The sequence below is a fragment of the Argopecten irradians genome, chromosome 4 (assembly GCF_041381155.1).
Source record: "Argopecten irradians isolate NY chromosome 4, Ai_NY, whole genome shotgun sequence".
NCBI lineage: Eukaryota > Metazoa > Mollusca > Bivalvia > Pectinida > Pectinidae > Argopecten > Argopecten irradians.
Genome location: NC_091137.1, coordinates 36,623,048 through 36,637,689, shown reverse-complemented (window position 1 = coordinate 36,637,689; position 14,642 = coordinate 36,623,048). Strand labels below are relative to the sequence as shown.

The following is a 14,642-nucleotide window of genomic DNA, read 5'->3' as shown; positions in this document are numbered from 1 at the left end:
TAACAATGATATGATCATTTCCACATTTATAATGGACGACAAATCTGCCACCAATTTGTATGAACTGTCATCTCTCCGTGACGTAAACAAAACAATTAATTTGTAATTAAATTATTGTCACGTGCAAATATTATTGAACCCGCCAATAATCACACTTAGACAGTGTGATATCGTTGTCTCTACGTCTATGTTGTATTAAAATCGTCGATAAACAAAGTGTGTATATTTCTGGAATACATTAAGCTTATTTTCTTAAATATTTTTGTTTTACTTTAAACAAGACAATAAAACGAACTGTACATTTGTTGTATGTTTATATGTGTATTTTCTTTGATATTAACCCTTCACATAAAAAAAATAAATATGCAAAGTTGAACATTTAAATATGCATTTATTCAGAAATTATGTAGCCCGATACTTCTTAAGCTGATAATGCTATTGTCTATGCTTCACTCGAATTAAACATATCCTTCGATATGATTGGAATCTGTTTGAAGTTTTAACGACATGTCACGATCAACAATGATAAAGAAGGTCGTCCATGTTAGCAATTACCGCAGACGAGCGCTACCCACGTGGTACCAATAAAACTTTAGGCCGATATTTAGGCGTTCTGTATGTGGGGTGTCAATCAGTGAGACAATTAATTCACCAATCGATACACATTAGATCATTAACGTCTGTGATACACGAGGAGATACAGCGCCATCTATTGGGAAGGTGTAATTTCCTCCATAGTTGAGGAGGTGTGATACTTATTGGTAGATTTGAAGGTAAGATATATGTGAAAATTAATAACACAACTTGAAAAGTAGAAATTGTAATTATGAATATTTCATACTTCATATTGAAATTCTAAAGCTACAATTACAATAACAGAGTAAAAATGGAACTATTTCAGATGGTAGGTTTGAAGTTCAAAGTCAGAAATACCAGTTGTTTTTGTTTTGCTTCCTCTTTCAAACTACCAGATAGTATAAAGACTATTGTACTTTAACAATGCAAAGTATCGGACGAAACAATGTGAGGCCGAATACAGTGTTAGTACTGGTCATCCCATTGGTTGTTGATAGGATGTAAAACATAATTCTTTGTGAGAAATATGTAGAGGTGGACTAGTTGATGTTTTATTTGCTTTACAGTGTTGTAGATATCTGATATAACTAACTCCTAACCTTAAACCACAAGTAAGTTTTAAATAAAACTTAACACATTTAAAACATTATGCACAGTTATATGATATTTTAGAAATAACAAATCGCTTTACGCAATAGTAACTACAAAAGAAAAAAAAAAGAAAAAAAAAATCGTTTTTGATCAAATTAAAACCGAAAGTACTGATATTCTATATATTTGAGAACAAAAAGACTAGCGGGTGCTAAGACGAGATGAAAAAGTAGACGAAGCGAACATAATGGGATTCGATTTAGTTTGGATCTACTAGTATTGACTACACTTTATCATTAAGATCTCTGCTGATCCAGATTTGGGACACAGAAATAATATAAATTGTCATCAATGGTAGTTTTGTCCTCTTTATACCTTTTCAGAGCTTTCCGTTAATGTTATAAAACAGTTTTATTTAAACATTGTTTTTTTTTTATCTAAAAAATAAAGTTTCGGAATGATATTGTTATTACACATTTATTGGTTGGATTTGCAATCCTGTATTCACGTACTATTATAACCAAACAATTCAATAATTATTATTTTTACAAATCTAATCTGAATTTATAGTGCATATTGTACATTTTAACTGTAATCAAGGAACATTATGTGTTATCATAGATAGTAGAAAAGATATTTCACACTATTGAGCTATTTTGTTCTTGTCCCACGACATTTAAAGCTCTCTAAATATAGGAAATGGAGTCACATGAAGGTATTAATTACATCAACCCGTCTCAGCGTGTGGCGGTATTCTGTTTTTCTCGGCAGGTGTAAACGTAGAAGGAAATTTTACCAGATTTGTAAGCTGAAACCATTCATTGTTTAACCTAATGATATGCAATGATAGATAATTGACATAAAAACACAATGATTTTCAAATTAATACACCCCGCCAGTGCTCTATAATACTAACGATATTCAGGTTATATTGTTGAAATACATTACATAGGTTTATGTTTTTTATTGATAATGAATAAGTCGAATTGCCACTGGAGAGACGTCGAATGTACTTCTAGTCGCCTGAGTGACAGATGGGTTAAAAGACGAAGACGCTAAGTCTGTATTGGAAATATTTTTGTATCAAAACATTTATTTTAATTACATGAATAAATATCAAATTCTGTCAGAAAAAATTCTATGTAATATTTTGCCAATTATATCAATGAAAAATTTGATATACGTAAACATAGTACTTGACCTTTGATCTTAGGTAAGGTCTCTATTGTGGTACATTCTGTAAACGGATATATATTAATCAAATATATGGATGTACCCAATTTTCGTCGCAAAGAGAAGACATGCACGTAGTCTCCAACGAAAATACACTAACAACGACAAGAATCCGACAGCTGTCAAATAGATGAAGTATAAGTGGTAGGATGTCAGACCTAAAATGAAAAAAACCCATGAAATTTGTAATAGTGAAATAATAGATACAGTTAAGCCTCGTTAACTCGAAGTTGGACCATAATCATAGTCCTAGTTGTCAGTTTATGTCTATCTTTAACAGTCTTTCCAGTTATACGAGTTCGAGTTATTGATGTTCATCTATAAATTAATAAAATGACATAGAACAACTGTAAATTGACCTATACTACGAAATGAAAAAGTAATTTTTTTCAAACCTTGTCTTCAAAATGGTCATAGTCATCCCCATTGGCACTAATACCAATGTTATGAACAGCAAATAGGGTCATCAATCTTCAAATAACAACATTTTACTATACATAGAGTTTTGTAAATTCATACCTGTAACAAGTCATAAAGATTACCTTTCTTGTCATTTTAAAAAGTGTCTTAACATCACATAATGCAAATAATATCAATTATACCGCTTTATCAACATTGTATGGAATGAAGCAACAAATCATTGGCTTTTCCTCTTTAGGAAACCCATAATTTGTTTTTTCTTGATAATTTCTTTCTCATTACATGGAGAGAATCATCTTGATCATTTCATCTCCTTACGTGGAGAGGGGAAAACCCGTAATTTGTTGTTTCTTGATAATTTCTTTCTCATTACATAGAGAGAAACAACAAATTAATGGTTTTTCTTCCTCTTGATAATGTCTTTCTCATTACATGGAGAGAAACAACAAACCATGTTTTTTTCCTCTTGTACATTTTATCTCATTACATAGAGAGAAACAACAAATCATATTTTTTTTCCTTTTGATCGTTTCTTCTCATCAAATGGAGAGAAACAACAAATCATGGTTTTTTCCTCTCGATCGTTTCATCTCATTACATTGAGAGAAACAACAAACCATGTTTTTCCTCTTGATCATTTCATCTCATTACATGGAGAGAAACAACAAACCATGTTTTTTTCTCTTTATCATTTTATCTCATTACATAGAGAGAAACAACAAAGCATTGGTTTTTCCTCTCGATCGTTTTATCTCATTACATAGAGAGAAACAACAAAGCATTGGTTTTTCCTCTCGATCGTTTCATCTCATTACATTGAGAGAAACAACAAACCATGTTTTTCCTCTTGATCATTTCATCTCATTACATAGAGAGAAACAACAAACCATGTTTTTTCCTCTTGATCGTTTCATCTCATTACATTGAGAGAAACAACAAAGCATTGGTTTTTCCTCTTGTTCATTTCATCTTAATTGAGAGAAACAACAAAACACTGTTTTTTTTCCTGCTGATCATTTCATCTCATTACATGGAGAAAAACAACAAATCATAGTTTTTCCTCTTGTTCATTTCATCTCATTACATTGAGAGAAACAACAAATCATGGTTTTTCCTCTCGATCGTTTCATCTCATTACATTGAGAGAAACAACAAACCATGTTTTTCCTCTTGTTCATTTCATCTCATTACATGGAGAGAAACAACAAATCACTGTTTTTTCCTGTTGATAATTTCATCTCATTACATGGAGAGAAACAACAAATCACTGTTTTTTCCTGTTGATAATTTTATCTCATTAAGTAATGAGTGGCACTAATGGGATTAGGGATAATCCCATCAACATAACACCACTTAAATAAAGTAGGCCTAATTACAATAATACTAAAGTTGTTATTGTTCTCAGGACCATGGACTTTATTACACCTTAATCAACTCCGACAGGTCATTTAAATCTTATAGTACGGTAAAGTCAAACACGTCGCCTTAGCGGATTGGATGACTAATATTGGATATGGGTACGCTAAGAGTTTAAAACACTGAGGCTTACCTCATAAATGGCTGTCAATTACTAACAATCGTTTTACTTATCATTCACTTTTTAATGAATATTTACATATCGAAATATATTATTCAATACTGTTATCTATTGCCGTCGATTTTCATATGAAAGGTAAGGTGTAAAATAAGTTATTCTAGCAAATATTCTCAACATGTAAAAGCCTATATACTTATTATGGTAACATAAATCTCATATAAACCTCTTATAAGCCCCTACCAACAAGAAAAATCCAAACCAATTCTAAAATACTCTGACGAAAAGTACAGTTGATACAAACAAACGAATAACGTAATTAGAGTATTATATCTTGACCTCATGTGTCATATCAAGTATGTGTAAAGTAAACATTACGTCTTTTTTAAACTTGGAATTGTGAACGTGCCAAATAGTTTTACGTCTAGGCGACTTAATCGTGAAGTACATGGTCACTTTAGACAAACAATGCAGTGATCCGTGCAATCAAACACGCAGAAGACCTGAACCTATACACCTGCTCAATTTTACGGCTGATAATTCCTTAGTCAAGTTGATTTTATCAAAGGTGGCCATCTTGAACTTGAATTAATACATACATTATTTTACAGAAAACATGTAAAGCGTTAAATTGCCGTTTACAAGGTCAAATATTTTACACGTATGACGTTTTGGACTTCGGCATTTCCGATTCAATGATGTATTTTAATGACAATTTTGCAGCACGGCATTTTGATCCAAGTCAAAGTGACGTTTGTATTACATATTTAAAATGTTATAACAAGGATAAAGTTGAACCTATTCCAAAAACTCTAAACAGAGGGCACGCGACAAAATCATTACAAATTCAAAATATACAATTACTTTGTTAGTGTAATGTCATCAACAATGGCTATGATCGAACAATCAAACATGTTATTCAAACTGATGAATATGATACAATAAAATTCATTTTTTACGAATTCCAATTTACTATATAATAGGTATACTCCATATTTTATATCATTTTTTTTGCATTAGTATCTTAATATGTATCTAAACAAAGAAGCAATGAACAACTGTTTCAAATCATTTTAATACACTTGTTATCGCCCTAGGTTGGATAATTAATAATCGCCGCCATATTTACGTTATTAAAAAATGCTTATTTATTACCCGATGAACATAAAAGTTACCATACCAATTCCTGTGAAGGATAGTATTCTGTAGGCAGTCAAACAGCCAACATAACAACCCTAGGGTATTCAATATTCTTTAAAACAAGGAAATCGTCGTTTTTGGGGTTTAACGTTGGGGATAGTTTTGAGTTTCAACGTTTAGTGGGCAAACAAGATTGTTGTTAACATTGAGTTCAGCTTAAGGACCTCAACTATCGTTGGATTATGATGCAGATTTTGGTATATTTTCAACATTCTAAATCTATTTCACATTGTATTCGTATGACATTGAAATATCTTTCATTTTGTGTTTTCAGAAAATCAGTAACAACAAAGGAAATGATACAATGGATTAACTAAGGTGAGGAGGTTTCCATAGAACAAATAACTGTCGTCTCGGTTTTCTCAAGAAAATGAGCCTTGGTGTGGAGTACGGACGGACGGCAGACAGACGGCGCTCCTCTGTCTGGAATCCCATTACTATTGACGCAGAGGACCTGAAGACGGTAAGCTTAGGCGCTTCAATAACAGTGGTTAAAACGCTTAAAAATTCTTTTTTTATCTTCATTCTTTCTTTCCTTCTTATATGAACATTGAAAAATACTTACTAACTGTTTTACCCTCTTTTTCTTTGTTCTATCCTCTTTTTTTCTTTTTATCAAATATCACATTGTCGTCAATGTCCTGGATTAGGTGGACATGATATTTGGAAGTAGCCCAGGATCATGTAGACGTTTCTTTACAATTATTATTTACATGTATTTGTCATTTTGTATAGTATCGCATGCTAAATACAGTTAAATTGAAATATTCGTGACAGACTATTTATGGTATTCCGAGTTTCTAAGACATATTCAGAGCTCAAAATATTTTGAAGTTGCCTTATTTAGTCGAGGTAAAGTTGTTTTTTCTTTGTTTGATATTTGAATAATTAATCGTTGCATATCAAACACACAAAACAATTGCTAAAAATAATAGTTCAGTGCTATTTAATATATTACATTGTTAAGTTTCATCTTCTTTGTGTGTTATATATATTATTCATGCAGGTAGGGCGTTAGAATTGTGCCTGCTGCCCCTATTGCATGATCGTAAAAGGCGACTAAATTTATGATCTTATGTTTTTCTCTTCTTCCTAACTGCCTTTATCTTTCCTAATGCCTCCCTTGGCACCGCCTTATTTTTGGCTTTGAGTTGAGTGCTCACCCCTGTGAGAAAGGCCCTGAGTTCTGTCCCCTGGCCGAGACACACCAAAGTCAATAAAAGTGGTAGTTTCTGACTTGCTTAGCGCTCAGCACACAGGGAGTGGGACGACTGGTTCGTCCGTTGTCAGTATAATGTGACCGGGTGGGGTGTGTTGCTTGGTATCTTCGGAGGCATGCTTCAGTGATATAGCACTATAAAAAGGGCAACAGTTCCTCTATACAAGAAGACACAACATGAATATACCACAGTCTCCCAAAACACGCACCTCGCACAACATACACGCATTACACTGCATACATGGGAGGTCGTCTTTACATGACCATAGCTGTAAATAGGACGTTAATTAATCAAACAAACAAACAAAATTATGTGTTATAAAATTGAAATTGTCACCGTGCGAGAATATGGCTCCACTCTAGTTACACAAAATAGGTATGGCGGGTACGTTGTTGACTAAAAAGACTTAATTAACAGGACAAATAATGTAATATCACTTTTTCTATGGCGGGGTTCCTGTATATAGTATTGCCTATATAACTTTGGAATATCCAAGGTTTGGAGCTACAATATCTTGATTTGAGACAGGGATGTTTGATTATAGTATATCTAAAGAAGACGCATTACCTTGGGGAACACTATGGCTTATTCTGTAATAGTTTGCCATGTATCGCTTATGCAAGATATTTGTTTTTCTTTAAATGTTACTCTTTGACAGTGGTGAGGTGATTTTGCCTCCGATATGAAACGACTACGGTTCTCTCTTTGTGTCGAAAATCAGATTAAGCAGTTGCCAGGTACCGACCTTAGGCTTCTTCACAGTAATAACCAACTTTACTCCACCTTTCGATCCTAACATATCTTCACATTAATGATGTCAATTGGACCTGAAGCATAATGAAACAGTAGTGCTGATTATATTTACAGATAGAGTCAAGTATCGTGGGTTTTGATATTAAAACGATGACATTAAAACATTGTACTTATAATACTAGATCTATTTACCCAATATGACGACACCATAGCATATTGACATAAATAACTATATACAAACAATTGGAGGTTAACGTGATGAATGGCTAGTGCAATATGTGTTTTTGCTACCAGCGCCTGTCATGTTTGAAGTCCAATCTAATGTGAAGTGCGTGTTTGAGTGGTATGGAGTTATGTCAATACCTAAAGCTCTAGTCATGACTCTTCGAATGAATTCTGCAAGGAAACGCGGGAATCTATAGCAGCTAACACATGTTGTATGAACATTAAAATCAGAGGTAGGCTCTCGTTAATATGTAAACTCCTTATCAATATTTACCTCTGTGAAATACCCGGGTACTATTTAAAGTCTTGGCAATGCGAATCCAACTATGCGTCACATTGAATAACTATATATCCCTTTTATTTCTCGTATTTTTCATTTTTATCGATCTGATTTTCAAAATACCTTTAATTAAGTCTTATTTATTGCTTTAAAAATGTATACAATACTATGAATGATTGCTCTTTAGTTACATAGTCCATTTAAAAATCGATAATATTTCAAATGTCAAAACGTCGTTTGACCTCTAACATGAGTGCCTGCACGTGCGTACTAGTGTCAGAAGCCATCTCGGTTGTGTAGTTATATTTGGACCAGCTCAGAACGAGGCTGGTAGTGTAACCGTTGGGTATGAAGGAACAGAAGGGGTCAGCGTCCCTTACGGAGGCTGTTAGGAGACGTATTGTTCTTTCTCTACTGAAGGTGAGACAATTCACTAAATTAGCCAGGATAGAGAGGAAAGTCTATATAAAATTAATTTAAATATTATATGGTTTTGGGTGAAGTAAGGCACTAAGCAAAATACTATCAATTTCATTATTATTAACTTAAGTGTTGCTTGACTATTGTAGTGTTTTTCATAAATCTGAATTAAAATTGGATTAATCATTGTGGATGAAAAACTTGAATGACACTTTTAATATTAATTTAGAAGAAATCAGGGACCACTTACGTTTAAGTAAGATGAATGATATCGTATTAGGTTAAGTTACGTCATACACACTAGATATGTATTTTTATCATCCATAAATAGATTGGGGAACAGAGACTATGTAAGGGTATGAAGAGTAAACAGTGATGATAATATTGTTTTATTTATTACCGATATGACTATACATAAAATGAAAACTACATAAACATTGTATATACCACGACCTCAAGTGTTAATCCTAACATTCAGTATTTTTATTTGTGCACATGGTATTTGACTTCGCAACACAACACCTATGCTCAGTTATCGATTCAGACGTTTTGTTATTAAATAAACACTCCGCCGTGTCTCTTTTATTAATTTACATATTGCATTTAAGAGGAGAGCTTATTGACTTTAAAGGCCTGAATAGGTTTATCTTGTACCCATTAATTATAGCCCTGCTAAACCACAGCCTACTAATGCTTCATAACCTTGTACAAGAAAACACGACTGAAAATACCCAACAAACAGTATTGATTTTTATCTCTCGAAGTACTCGGGTTAAATAATAAAATAAACAGCATTTCCTCATTTAGGCAATTCATTTTATTGATGTATTATTTCATTAGGTCTGTATCGATTTATTGAGGCTTTTCGTCACATTTTGAAGCTAATGGTCTAGATTTAAAATACACTATCTGGTAAATGTACGGATATATTTCTGAGTCAATATTAAAGTCATTGGATTATGTTTCCAATATTAAAAAATTCTTAGGTAATGTATTTTTTATAGCTCCAAGTAATATAAATTATATATAAAAGAGGCATTATACATGCAAATGATCACGCTTTCCGCCATAAGTCAACATGTTTTATTCATTTTCACTCTCTTAAACCCTGCAATATCTTATGACTAAAGTAACGTTATGGTTATTAGATTAAATTTATTATACAAGTACAGCAATTGGAACTTTAAATTTGTTTGTTTTGTATTGTTTTGTATATGTTGACGTTTTGGTATGGGAGTGGTAGTAATGGTTTCCCCGGCTGTCGTCATAATAAGGCCGGTTGTAATGTACTGCTGGTTGCTTGTATGTTTCAGTGTGATAGCACTATAAAGAAGGTTCGCTATCACAAGGAGACAAACAAATTAGTGTCACATTTTAGATCCTGCACATAGAGGAAGCCGTCCTCAAATACTTATGACTGTTGGAGATTTGGAGTGCGGTATCAAAATTTCAAAATAGTCAATAGAATGATTGTAGTTTCAATTTTACGGTTCCAGCAGGATTCCCTTTTGTCAAATAGTCAGCTTAGTGACTGGTCTAGTACTTTCTTGCTTCTTGGCTTCTATAAAATTCAAATCAAATTGAATTCAGAAATAATTAGTTGTTACGTAGTTGAATTGTTACTAATGCTTATCTTTTCAAGTTCAATATATATCGCTGGAAACAGTCTATAATCTAATATAAAATAAACACGTTCTGTTTCATCTTTCACAATGCATAATTGCATTGTTCATATTGGAAGGGAAACAAAGTATAAACACACCACATCTACCTGGTTGGTTCCCAGCACGTGGTTGAATGGTATACACTGAGGAAGTATTTTGTGAAGGCCACTGCCAATATTTCAAATCAAATAAATTAATTGCAGTCTGATGTTATTAAGTTTTACTTCCCATTAAAAGGCTTTCGATTTTTTGATGTGGAAGAAATCCCGAGGATAACGATCGACCCTCTAGTCTATCAATACCTACATCACTAGAGTTTGGAACTCATCATCCGGAATCCGTGACCTGTCCCTACTATAGACATACGTAGGTATTACAAATACTGTATGACCGGGTAATTTCGCATGTATGATATTTTCTTGATTTTGCGGGTCATTGACATGGTCGCGAAATTTTGATCTGCATAGGTATACTTTACAAATGTAGGGCATAGGTTATATTATGTAGCTCAAATCGGCAACACCCGACATACAAATTTAGGTCAAATCACCAACACCCGCCATACAAATATATGTCATATCGACAACATCCGAGAATCAAATATAGGTCAATCAGCAACACTCGCTATGCAAATAAAGGTCAAATCGGCAACACCCGCCATACGCCATATAATTATACATGTAGGTCAAATAGGCAACACCCGATATACAAATATTAATTCAAAGGACATTCAAATGTAGGTCAAATCGGCAACACAAATTCAAACGACATTTAAATATAGGTCAAATCGGCAACACCTGCCATACAAATATAGATCAAATCGGCAACACCCGCCATACAAATGAAGGTCAAATCGCCAACACCGGCTATGCAAATATAGGTCAAATCGCCAGAACCGCCATATAATTATAGGTCAAATCGGCAACATCCGACATAAAAATATAGGTAAAATCGAGGAATTCTCATTCTGGAAAGGCGTGAAAGGAAAGATTTTTGCAGTCCTGGGAATTGCATATCAAGAACTGCTGCAAAAGGTTCTAAAGTACACTGTACCAGTTGTATGAAGGTTCATATTATTGATTTAAAATTAGATACATGTATAACTACATCATCACGTGAACTATTCTTCCTTTTACATTTCAGACTGAAATAGACAAAGAAGCAATAAGAAGAAGTGTATTTGGTCCCAAAATTTCAGAAACAAACTTTGGTCCTATCGATACCTCTGTGACTCGACCTACTACTGCGTCTGCGCGGAGATCCGTCCTCTGGTCACGTGAGCGGAAGTCATATGAATCTCTGAGTAAACAAAACCTACAGGAATTCCGTGAGCGGCCATATATGCATTACCATTATCCAGAATTATCTAAACATTATCCTGGAACATGGCGGACGGCAAATCCTCAACAACTACAAAAAATTGTTGATAGACTGACCAGACCTACGTCACTCAGCACGATGCGTGCGCAATCTGCACCAAAGATCACACGCACGATGTATTCAAGTCGGTGCTCTAATCGGAGCACACAATCTACAGTAGACTCTTGTCGTTCCTACTCGAGCACAGGGATGTGAGCGAGGCGTTTTCTTATAAATGGATTTTTTGTGTTTTGAAATACACGACACGTTTTAAGAACATCTTGTGATATCAATACTGTTGTAAACATAAAGATTTGAGGAAGGATAATATGAAATATGACTGAGAGCAATGAGTGCTTTTATCCTAGGATTGCAACCACGTTATCATCCCACAATGTCGACCAGGTGGACGACATGTGTTATTAATGTTCGACATGGTTTGGATTTTTATCACAACAAAATGTTTACTTTTTTCACATAATGTGAGATATTTCCTGTTTTCCACGTGGAAGATGTTCAAGTTTAAGTAAATGTTTTGTCAATCATGTTTATTTAATGCCAATTAATCTCAACGACGATTGTATATGTATTATCCTCTGGATACAAGATTAAATAATTTTTAACATAACTTCACATATTGAAAACAAATTTTTAGTACAGTGTACTATCATTGCGACAAACAATGCAAAAGTGAAGTAACAAAAATATGCTTAGCAAATATCAAACATTCATTCAAACAAGATAAAAATAACAAGCAGGTATATTAATCAATCTAATTAAAATTACACAGTCAATATATCTTCAGGTCAATTTGACTTGAAAAATCCTTGACCTGAAAATGAGGTCAATTTCATATGAAGAAAACTTCAGGTCAATTTCAGGTTGACCTGAAAAATTCGACCTGAAATTTTTTTCATGAGAATTCAGGTAAAAATCTTCACCTAAATTCAGGTCTATTTCAAGTCAATTTCATATGTATATCGGGTAAATTTTAGGTCAAGGTTTTAATCTGAAAAAAATCACCTGAAATTGACCTGAAGATATGCCTGTGTAGACTTGTGAATTACAAGTCTAATTTTAATTAGATTGATGTGCTAATAGAGTTGGAATAGGTCTGTCTCTTTTAAGGATATTGAAACATTTATATTCCTTTGTTATTTTAATTCCTTTGACATATTGTACAATCGGTGACGCCTAGATAATGGATTTGGTGATGCTTTCAGAATTAAATAACCATGGTAGTTGTTTGTTTTATTCTGCAACCAGCATTGGTGTTGTCGGAATGCACCTACCTTATATATTTTTGCTGTATTTGGCGAAAAACGGATGTATTTTCGAATTCCAGCACGTGCACTGATTCGTCTGATCCATTTCTGAGGCGAACTATCTTTAACACAATGTTGCTATCTTTTGACATGTTTTTTTTTTTTTTTTTTTTTTTAAATTTTGCATGAAAACAAATAGTATACATGGCCAGAATCTGATAATATACGCTGTAATTTTGGTTCGGTGCAAAATTAAAAAAGTGGCTCGCTACTTAATTCTTTCGTATCTCTCACTAAATTAAAGCTTACATTTTCAGTCACTGGACGTTTATTCACATGACAAGGGAGGCGTCATTCCTTAATGAAAAATACAATGTAAAGTAATCCTTCCTTTTGATATTGCTTTGACGAAGGGGTGAAATTTGAGGAAATAAGGCAATGGAATTACTGTACTCTCATGATTTATTGCATGGTTTGTCATCACTAAAACTGAATTAATTGATCAATTATCATATTCCAGCATTATTCTATAACATGTTTGCGCTGTTAAGGTTTAAAACAAATGTGTATATTTATGTTATTTGTTTATTTTGTTTTTGCAACCAGAGAACAGACTTAGCCTGTTGGACACTACTTTTGTCATATTGACAATAAAAATGTTGTATTTGAAATTTGAAACATAAAAAAGGATCCCAAAAGAACATTTAGGAGACAAATACAATATTCAGGCCATATGGAACAATGAGCAGATGTATCGTACATGTAAATGTTGAAGTTTCCAGCTTTCGAAATCAATTTGAATTTGCAACAGTTTATCTCCGTAAATTAATATCTTTCTTACTTTAAGTTAAAAGTTATTGTTGACTCCACAGTAAGGAAAATCTTCCAATACTTTGAATTGAAGTATGAATTGTGAAATTAAATAGCGAAAGTAGGAACCAACAATTCGAAATCAAGTAGCAAGTGACAATATATACAGCATTAAGTTTAAAATTTCAATCCAAAGGGTAGAAGATGGAGAGGTTTTTTTTGTGGGGGATTAGGGAGGAGCGAAGAGAGGTGGGGGATGGGGAGGGGCGAAGAGATCTTCGCTACAGTGTATATGCAAAATTTTGTGGTTTTGTAAATCGAAAATAAACATAAATATGTCAATCGACGAGTATTGTTTTTATTAGATTACTTTCCATATTTTAAAATTACAATACTATATGCATGAAGACCGAACATATGAATAAAAATTGTTCATTAAGATACAGGTACCAATCAGACATAGTGTGCTCTTACTGAAAATTACATCATCACAATTACACAATCGCAATAGTTAACTGTAGTTTACTACATCTATAATAGCATCGAAAAGAAACTATGTGTTGGTACGATAACCGATTCAGATTTCTCTTAAAACAAATTTATCGCGAATCAAAGCGTAAGTCAAATGTACAGAGATTTAACAAATCTAATTTATTGACTTTATAGCATTTTTATAACTGCATCTACAATTACTTGAAATAAGAGTACTTTTAAAAGTGGAGCGACGCCGAAATGCAATACTGTTTAATGCCAAATTGACACTTCACTATAACATTTTATAAACTAACTTACTGATTTAGTTTTTACATCAGGGCACAAAGGGAGGTAATCATAACAGCTAATCAATTATAATACCCATACCGACATACAAATAATATACTCCTATTTCAAAACAAACCTGACGCCAATCCTATTAACTATTGAAACTGTAACTTTTACTTGTTCATCTCTTTAATAATACATTTCTCATATAAAAACTCCAAATACATTATAATGGATATGAAATCTGTGACATTCTGTTGGATGAATGTAAACTTTAAGAATGTGTGACTGCCATCAAGGACATGTTTATAAGTAGTTCACCCTAGACTG

The 14,642-nt window shown here is 33.3% G+C and overlaps 1 protein-coding gene across 1 annotated transcript; it reads left to right on the top strand.

Annotated features, from left to right (window-relative positions):
- Positions 1-594: 594 nt before the first annotated feature.
- Positions 595-12,919, top strand: LOC138321515 (uncharacterized). Its single transcript, XM_069265252.1, has 3 exons — positions 595-773; positions 5,829-6,017; positions 11,260-12,919. Exons 2-3 carry the CDS (start codon positions 5,925-5,927, stop codon positions 11,689-11,691), a joined length of 525 nt encoding a protein of 174 aa, XP_069121353.1. The 5' UTR covers positions 595-773; positions 5,829-5,924; the 3' UTR covers positions 11,692-12,919.
- Positions 12,920-14,642: the final 1,723 nt, after the last annotated feature.

What these genes read in the sequence shown, in the direction of transcription:
- LOC138321515 (XM_069265252.1), top strand. Translation starts at nt 5,925, where the DNA reads ATGAGCCTTGGTGTGGAGTACGGACGGACGGCAGACAGACGGCGCTCC. An exon ending in ACGCAGAGGACCTGAAGACG is followed by an intron (nt 6,018 to 11,259) that starts GTAAGCTTAGGC and finishes TTTACATTTCAG; the next exon opens with ACTGAAATAGACAAAGAAGC.